General features: G+C 35.5%; 1 protein-coding gene across 1 annotated transcript in view; it reads right to left on the bottom strand.

The window, feature by feature from the left end:
* Gmds (GDP-mannose 4,6-dehydratase) overlaps positions 1-10,021 on the bottom strand; it is a 472,970-nt gene that overhangs the window by 455,202 nt on the left and 7,747 nt on the right. The window contains exons 3-4 of the mRNA XM_013016609.1: positions 6,595-6,682; positions 3,740-3,849 (exon numbers count right to left, since the gene is read on the bottom strand). Of these exons, the coding sequence (XP_012872063.1) occupies positions 3,740-3,849; positions 6,595-6,682 (198 nt within the window). The remainder of the gene's footprint in view (positions 1-3,739; positions 3,850-6,594; positions 6,683-10,021) is intronic.

A 10,021-nucleotide genomic window follows, 5' to 3' on the forward strand; every position in this document is an offset into this window, starting at 1 on the left:
GTTAATTCATTAAAAGAAGAAAGTCTAAAGTTCATACATTAAAAGAAGATAGTCTATAAGAATGCACTCAAGGTAAATACTCTACATGGATAAACCAAAAACCCTGAAACAGAACAATAGTTCTCTACATGTGGGCCCCACGCTAGGGTCAGCATGCACCATTCTAGACATGGAAATTTTCATATCTACCTTGGACCTAAAATTTAAAATATTCTTGGGAAAGGCCTAACAACCTAGAGAAGATGGTGATATGAGCTTCACTTATCATATTCTCTCTCATCCTTCCAGCAGGAAATTCTAGAAAATAATGTACTCACTCTACATGATACTCACTATACCACAACTTATAAAACTCCTGTGTTCTGGCTTTTTCTGTGCCATTACTAATACCTTTTTAAAAGTTTTATGTTAGACAGAGGATGTAGCTCAATGATACAGCATATAGCTGAAAAGTAGGTAATCTTGGGTTCTACTCCCAATAATACAAGAGTAAAAAAATAGAGGTAAAAGCCACTACTCTATTGCCAGTGACTATGCTCAATCCTCTCTGCTTTAGACTCATCACCTCCCGCTTGATATGGCCTAAGTTCTCAACTTCAAGACAAAATTCCACCTACTTTCTTCACCCTCATTTCTGCCATCAGCCCAACTCTTCCTCCTGGTACTCTCTAAATATAGGTTCATTCTGTAGTCTCTCCACTTTGCATAGCTGAGTACTTCTCTTAAGCATCAAACATATTTTAACAACCTCATGAATTGCTCTGAGTGTTCTTCAAATACTTACATAAAAACATCTTGTATATTTCCATCAATTATTTGATACCTTGAGCATGGAGCTTTCCCCCCTCCCTGGTGACCACAGCTAGTGGGCAGAGAATTTGAGCCCCACCAGACATTTGGTTATATCTACTTGCTCCTTTTTCTAATGCTGTCCTCATTCCAATGTCTTCTTCAGTGGCACCTCTAGATTATGACCTCTAAGACATAAATGTGAATATATTTCTTCTCTGTTCAAACTCAAAGACTTCCCAGACATAGTCTAGCTCTCTATCTAGACCATTTTCACATTTCCTCTTCAATATATTTTTTGCTCAGCTAATCGTACAAATGCCTATCATATTGCCCATGAATTTCTTCACCTCTAATTCTTTGCTTTATGTTACTATCTCCATTTCAACTCTGTTTTCCACTATAGCTATACATTCCTTCCATAGGTTTCAAACTAGAGCCATGCATCATAGCACCCTGACACCATCCATCATTCCTTAGATGGATACTCCCCTCGCCTCACTATACTCTAAAGACTTAAAGACTCTGTGCCAGCTTTTGGCACTTGCCACCAACACTCGTATTAAAGTTGAAACCCTTTTCAGCAGAAGTAGACTTCATATATCTCCCAACCTTCCACTATACCATGCGTGGTACAAGTACTTTGAATGAACTATGCACTGAACAAGTATGTGTGAAAGGATTAAACAACCTTACAAACCAAAATGTTTCATAAAGCACCATTCCTTTAGGAAAAGGAGAAAAAAAACTACAAGAACATAAAATTTCACACACGTAATAATTTAGAAGAATTTGTATAAATCAATATTCCTCTTACAATGGTATCAAACACCAGTGTGTTCACTGAATAAAGAAAATATAACATGCTTTTAACTTTTTAAAGAAAAGACAGGGAAGGGATTATATAAGTGAAAATTTATAGAAATTTCCCCATCTTCTCACCATGCTCATTTATAGCTTCTAGAAGTAGCAAACTACCTACAATTTAAAAGGAAAGTTCATGCCAGGCACTGGTAGCTCCTCTCTGTAATTCTTGCTACTCAGAAGGCTGAGATCTGAAGACCACAATTCAAAGCCATTCCAGGCAGGAAAGTCTGTGGGAATTTTATCTCCAATTAGCCACTAAAAAGTCAGAAGTGGAGCTCTGGTTCAAGTGGTAAAATGCTATAGCCTTGGGTAAAAAAAACTTGGGGACAGAGCCCAGGCCCTAAGTTCAAGCCCTAGCACCACCACAGACACACACCAAAAAAGGGAACCTCTTCATGGCAGGGAAACTGAATAACAAAGTATTCACTCCAAAATATTATGTTTTGTCTGAAAGATATTGTCATGGCTGATCAATAAGGTCAAAACACAGCCAGTAAATCATAATGGAGAAGACAGGCTGACTGCTTCAATTATAGAAAATGAAGCCATCATTCCTGAAATCAGAGTTGTTGCTTCTTCATTGGGAAGAGAAGAGATAAACTTTCAAACAGAAGAAGCATGACACGCTGGGCGCCAGTGGCTCATGTCTATAATCCTAGCTACTCAGGAGATCGGAGGATCGCAGTTCAAAGCCAACTTGGGCAGGAAAGTCCATGAGACTCTTATCTCCAAAAAACCACCAGAAAACTGGAAGTGGCACTGTGCTCAGTGGTAGAGTGCTCGTCTTGAGCTGAAGAGCTGAGGGGCAGTGCCCAGGCCCAGAGTTCAAGCCCCATGACCAACAACAACAACAGTAACAACATAAAAAAAAGCATGACGCCCTTTCAAAATGGAAGAACACACTGAAAATCAGTCAACAAAACAGCTCCACTCAAACCTAAAAAGTGATGCTTTCCAAATTTTAAACCTAGATATAAGACAGAATTACCATAGATTAAGAAAGTGAAAGGGGCTAGGTGTACAGCTTTAATATAGTGTGTGTTTAGCATGTGTGAGATCCTGGTTTCAACCCTCAGAACCAAAAAAGGTGGAAGAGGGGATTGTTTTTCCTAGACATTCTTCAAGGTTAACACTTTAGAGAAAAACATACTATAAGGACTAACACTCACTTTTTGAATTTACTGTTATAAGACTGAGTTTATTGCAATACTTCATTAGATTGAGCTCATAATTTCTTCCTTAAAGGAGCAATGGTATACCATCTTTTACATTGTTCACACAAAACTGGAAAAACATCACTTTACATATGCCTTGAAATAAAACTGTGTAATTATTCACTAAGCCATAAAAACTGTTAAGATTTTTCTGGACTGGTTTGGTTTCTGCCTTTTTAACTTAGGAGTTATTTGCTTTTATTTCTAAGTCCCACAACCTTCCTGAGTGAAAAAAAAAATCTAAATAAAATCTAGATGATTTCTGGTTTCAGATTTCATTCACCCAAGAGCAATATAATATAGCCACCAAGATATGAGTCAAGCAGATGCTTAAGTCTGGGAAGGGCTTCTTGGGTATACTGTGATTTGTTCCAGAAAGAATGAGTAAAGAAGATAGTCCCAATACCTGAGAATCTGAGCACAGAGAAGTCATACTGAGGAAGAAGAGGCTAAAAGCTTTCTTTCATTAATCTTTACTATTCAAAACAAAAAGTTAGTTCAGCTAATTTTAACATCCATTAGGGCAGAAAAAAATATTCTCTCAGTCTGTCATATAGCCACCACAAAACTTAATGTTAAAGGTTTTATTGAGTTACATCTTCTAGCATTTTATAAGAATACCTTATTCACAATGATGGAAAATGGCAGCAAAACCATCTGACAAGCTCAAGGAACAAGCCAAAATAAACAAAAGCTCCAATAGTAAGATTTATTATGCTACTGAATTTCAGAGACGACACCTGAAAAAAACTATCAGGTTTTATTAAAATGTATTAATCAAATTAATATTGAAGATTAAACTTGAAGTCTAGGATCACTGGTATTGCAAAAAGACAGCTAGAGTACTCATAACAATGAAAACAGCTTACTTTGACATGGCTCTGGGCGCCCAGATTGTAGATCTCTGTAGGTTTTACATCATTGATGATCTTCACAAGACAGGTACTGTCAGTAAGATCACCATAGTGCAACTTCATGTCTTCAGGATTTAAAAACAGGACAATAAATAAAAATTGAGAGATTCAGCTTTTGAAACGTGTTTTGTAAAGGCAAGAAAACCAAGTGCCAAACTGAACTTTTGCCAGGAACAGTAGCTTTGGGTACCAGCACTCAAAAAGTTGAGGCAAAAGATTATATATTTAATATGTTATATATTCAATATGCATATATATTTTATATATTATACTATATATATGCTGCCCATGGACCAGTGGTTTTGTAAAAATATTGAGAAGCAACAGACACAAATCAAACACTGAAGATTACAAAAACACAGCCAGAGAATTCATGACAATGACAACAGCTTATTCTGACATGGCTCTGGGTCTACAGGAAAAATTATATATGCAATCTATGTTTTAAAGGCTTTCTAGTATAAACTCATATAGATCATAATATGACAGGTGCTATACAAATAATATTATATCTTAAGGCTCCAAGTGGTTGGAAGATATTACATGAGATTTAAACAAATAAAAATCTTGAAATAATGTATATAACTTTTAAAGAAATCTATAATATACAGCTAATAGAGACTACAGCTTTAAATTTGATACTTTTTATTTAGATACTTTTTTTAGTACTTGAGTTTGATCTCAGGGCCTCATATCTGCCACTTGCACCACACTCTTAGCTATTTTTGTTTTCGCTATTTTTCTGGTATAATCTCCAGGTTTTACCTAGGGCTGGCTTCAGACCTTCATCTTTGTGTAGCTGGGATAACAGACACCACAATGCCAAGCTTGTTGGCTGAGATAGGATCTCACTTTTTATTTGGCTGGCCTTCCCCACTTCCCCAGTAGCTTGAAAGATATTTTAATCTAGCAATTTTTAGTGCTTATAAGAATCAATCCTGAAACTATTTTATGATATTCTTAAGGTAGTAAGACAAGACATTTGCCTGTAAAGCTCTAAATCTGGCTGATCCTTACACAGACGTAATTAGTTTTAAGAATTTGCGTCACATACAGTGATGATTTGCTAACTTGATATTGTCATTATTTTTATATATTGATTTATATCTAGATCCAGTGGTAGTATTATTCTTTACTATGAACAAAAATAAGAAAATCTCTAATCCAAAAACTCAAAATCTGAAGCACTCAGCTGGGTGCTTGCTGGTGGCTCACGTGTATTATTCTAATTACTTGGAAAGCTAAGAATGAGAGAATCACTGCACTAGTCCAGTATAGGGAGAAAAGTACAAGAGACTATATCTTCACAGAAAGGAAGCTGGATATGATAGTGACCACCTGTGATTTCAACTACAATGGGAAGCCCAGGCATGAAACAAGCCCCTGTTCAAACAACTAACCACAGGGCTGGAAGTATGGCTCAGTGATATTACAACAGCCTAGCAATCAGGAAGTCCTGAGTTCAAACCCCTAGTATTACAAAAAAAAAGAGAGAGAAAAATTTAAGTTAAAGTACTCAAAATTCAAAGATTTTAAAGTACTAACATGATGCCACAAGTGGAAAATTCCATACTATGAAACTGTTCTGTATACAGCACCAATGGCTCATGCCTATAATCATAACTACTTAGTAGGCTGAGGATCTGAGGAATGTAGTTCCACACCAGCCTAGGCAGGAAAGTCCATGAGACTCTTATCTCCAATTCACTATCAAAAAAAAAAAAATGTAAATGGAGCTGAGGCTAGCCTTTAGCAAAAACAAGCTTAGGGACAGTGCCCAGGCCTTGAGTTCAATCCCCAACACCAGCACATATACACACTCACAAAATACATCCAGGTTATATGCATGTTATATGTAAAACAAATACATTTAAATAAATATTTAGATGTGTGTATATATATGCAATATACATATATATGCAAATATTCTAAAAGCTGAAATAATTCAAAAATCAAAAAAAACTGTTCCAATCATTTTATATAAGTGATACTCAGCCTTTACTAATTTTCAAGAAAAATACACTTAATGACTAAAATATTACAGAAGGAAGTCTTTTCTGTAAATAATTAGACCATCTTCCTGGAAATTTACCACTAATATAATAACCCAAATATCAGGGTTACAAGCTGTCTGTGTCATCTTGTTAGCTAAAAACTGGCTAAGTAATTTAAGCTGAACTTGGAGCTAAAGATCCTATGTCCTAGTCCCAGCTCTGCCATCTTGTCAAAATCACAATCTCTCTCCATCTCCTAATACGCAAAATGGTCTCCCTATCAACTTCAGGAGTTGACTGATAAATATATATATATTATCAAATAAGAAAATATTGTGTTTGCATTGTATAAACTACACAGCTTTAAACAGGCAAATTTATAATAAAAATAATAAGATCTTCAAATCCAGACAATTGATCTGTACAGCAGATCATTATAAGGTCATCAGACTTGGATCAGTCTTCACAAGTTATTTTTAAAATTAATTAAATGTCCAAAGATTGATTAATTGGAGTAAAACAAGTCAAATATAAAAAAAGGAAGAGTATTCTTATAAAATTGAACCATTCCTACATAAGGAGACAAGGACACCAAAAGTGAGCTGATCAAAGCCGTCTTTTCTTGGTCTCTGAACCATTTATCCAATATTCTTCCAACAGGCAAACCAAGAAGACTGTTCTAGGATAGCAAGCAATAGATGTGTAGGACATACCTGATTATAAAAGAAAAACTGTAACTAAATGGACTTTGAGAAAAATGACATTTGAAAACATCTTATCTGAAGACAGATATTTTAGAAAAAGAAAATTACTTACTTCCTTCAATATGAGCCTGGGGATTCTTATAGAGATGTTCAATTCGACCTGTATTGAATGAACTGGATCGCCGAACAATTCCATGGACCTGAGTTTTTAAGTATGGAAAAAGTTATATAAATTTATAAATACGCAATGAGAGTAAGCAACTCAGAAGCTCTTTTTCTAAGGTATGGTTCTATGAAAAATATAAATATTACTTATAAATATTATGCATAAATAGTTAAGATACTGTTCCTTGGCCTACTTTTCCCCACTCATTGTTTGACAGCTACCAGCACCCTACCTTTCTCCAATGTTTTCTCTGCTAATCTTAACTGAAGTAATTAGATAATTACATGACTTCATACTTGTAGATACTCAAATGTCTCCTTTTCCAAACATCCACACTTGTAGCCTAACTGATGACAAATATATCTTCTCAATTTGAAACTGAAGACAGACCATCTAAGGAAACATCTGGAAAACTTGCTTGTGGCTTATTTAACACAGAGCAAGAGGCTTCCACATCTTTCTAGTGTTTTAGGAGAGTCGTGTGTTGCATCTTACATAGATTTCTAGGGCTACAGATACATTTGGATATTTGCTATTACACAGCTGTGTGAAAAAATCAGAAAATTAAACTGCATAGGTTACAAACTACTAGATTTAAGGTATAAAAAACTAAGATGAAAATAAGTTAAAATTTTTTCTTGACATTATAGTAATCAATGTGAGGGGATAACATCTCTGGAACAAGAATGCAAATCTGACACTGAAGAAAAACTATTTGTATCTAATACATAAGAGAAATTATTACAGACCTGGTTCTACTTCCTTCAAGATTACTTTCTTTGTGCTGCCAGTGCTAACACCAGTTTATGTCACCAGCTGCCCAAGTTCCAGTTCCACTGGTGGCAGTTTTAATCTTTGATTTATTTTATGTGTTCTTTCCACCAATGTTGGATAGCTTCATTTGCAGCTGAATATACTCCTATATTTTAACTCAATCATTTTCTATCTCAAACCAAATTAATCCATGACCTAACTCAAAGATTCCAAATGCAAAGAGGAAATTATAAGCACATAAGTCTTTCTTCAAATGGAAAGAAATGTCATCATTTTACATAGCATTCACGAGAAACTAACTTCTGTAAAAGATGCAACATACCCACAACTAATGTCTGTTGGTTGGTTGCTTTAGCCAATAAAAAAGCATTCACTCACACTATTTTCTCAAAGAATGAACCCAAGAAAAGTTGAAAAATGTTGGTTGACATTTTAGGAGGCAAACATTATAATCTAGGAAGCAGTAAATTGAGATTTGTTATGCAAATCTTAATTTAGAAGTGTAGAAAATAAAACTAATATTGAATTTTTTATTCTATTTCACATTCTCTGGTTTTTTTAAGTTGTTACTCAATTATAAAGTTGAAAAACAGTACAAATTTATAATTTTTTAATAAAAAACTATTTTACATATATTCTTATACTCAAGAAACTTGGTATTTACTGCCAGTTATTTCTGAAATACATATTTCTCCAATGTGTTTTACTGTATTCAAGAGAGGAATTTCTATTTTATGTTATCAAGATAGATGATTCAACAATCCAAAAGAGAAAGAAAATAAAAATATAGACACACAGGCTTCAATAAAAATATGAAGTCATCTTGATGATTCCATGTGAAAAGTAGACAACTATACAAAAATCACATCAAATCAGTAACTCAGGACCTTAATGTCACACTTACAATGAAAAGCATTAAGCACCAGAGTTTTTGTTTTGTTTTGTTTCCTTTTCCCTAATGAAACAAAAAGGTTTTAAATTCTCCCTCACTCTTAATTTTTGGTAAAAAAGACCTGCCAAATGATTAGTCCATGACAGCAGGTATTATTCTAAGAACTAGTGAAAGCTAAGTCTGTCTGCTTCTGAAACACATGAAATACAAACTTTAAGACAAGCCAAATGTGTGCAAACGGTGTAATCTAGTTAAAAATTTGAAATTAGCAGCTTTTTCTTTATAGAAAGGATGCAGGTAGGGTCTTTTTGTTTGTTTTTATAAGGATTTTGGGAGAAAAGAGAGGTAAGGGTTAGAAAACCAGACTGAAAAGATAAATGAGTTAAATAACTATGTAGGGGCTGGGAAGGTGGCTCAGTGGTAGAAAGCTTGCCTTGCATACATGAGGCCCTGGGTTCGATTCCTCAGCACCACATAAACAAAAAGAAAAAAGCCGGAATTGGCCCTGTGGCTCAAGTGGTAGAGCGCTAGCCTTGAGCTGAAGAGCTGAGGGACAGCGCGCCCAGGCCCAGAATTCAGGCCCCACGACCGGACCCAAAACAACAACAACAAAAAAAACTATGTAAACATAAGCAGAATGCTTATTAAATTATAGTAGTTCAAACACAAAATACAATTTTAAAAAACTAAGGTCTTAAAATAAATGGAAAGCCAGGCACCAGTGGCTCATGCCTGAAATCCTAGTTAAATGGGAGGCTGAGATCTGAGGATTGTGGTTCAAACCAACCTGGGCAGGAAAGTCACTCTGTAAGACTCTTATCTCCAATTAACCACCAGAAAACCAGAAATGGTGCTGTGGTTCAAAGTGGTAGAATGCCAGCCTTAAGCAAAAGAGCCCAGGGACAGGGCCTAGGCCCTGAGTTCAAGCCCTACAACCAATAACAACAAAAAAAAAAAAAAAGGAAGAGGTTGTTTTTATAAATTTCATGTCCCAGCAAACTAGGTGATAAAGAGGGAAATTTTAGGTTCTCTAAGTGTCAGAACAAAGTTGATCTGATTTCCAACACTATAGTCAAATTATATACTATAAAAGGTGTTTTATTATTTATTTTTTATGATTAAAATGGCAAATGCCTACCTTCGGATTTCAAATTCTTTATTGTCTAAATTTTCTTAACATAGGATATCTCCTAGACAGGATTAATGCCACTCCCATTTCAGAAAGTATACATTACCTAGTTAGTGTCAACAGCTAAAATTTATCAGCCTTCAACTATCCTTTGTCTTTTATATATTAAATTCCCTACTCTTCACAACAATTATACTACTATTCCTCCATTCTTCAGCTGAGTGCAGTACTTGGGATCAGACAGTCAACAATAAGTGGTAGTGTTAAATGATAATTTTGCTCACTCCTCCTGGTACTGGGAACATTTTCTAAATGAAACCGATTAAAAAAAAAACAGGCCGGGCACTGGTGGCTCACGCCTGTAATCCTAGCTACTCAGGAGGCTGAGATCTGAGGATCGCAGTTCAAAGCCAACCCAGGCAGGAAAGACCGTGAGACTCCTATCTCCAATAAACCACCAGAAAACCAGAGTGGCACTGTAGCTCAAGTGGTAGAGCGCTTGCCTTGAGCTGAAGAGCTGAGGGACAGCGCCCAGGCCCAGAGTTCAAGACCCACGACCGACAAAAAAAAAACAAAAG

This window comes from Dipodomys ordii, unplaced genomic scaffold, assembly GCF_000151885.1.
Source record: "Dipodomys ordii isolate 6190 unplaced genomic scaffold, Dord_2.0 Scaffold32, whole genome shotgun sequence".
In the NCBI taxonomy this organism is placed as follows: Eukaryota; Metazoa; Chordata; class Mammalia; order Rodentia; family Heteromyidae; genus Dipodomys; species Dipodomys ordii.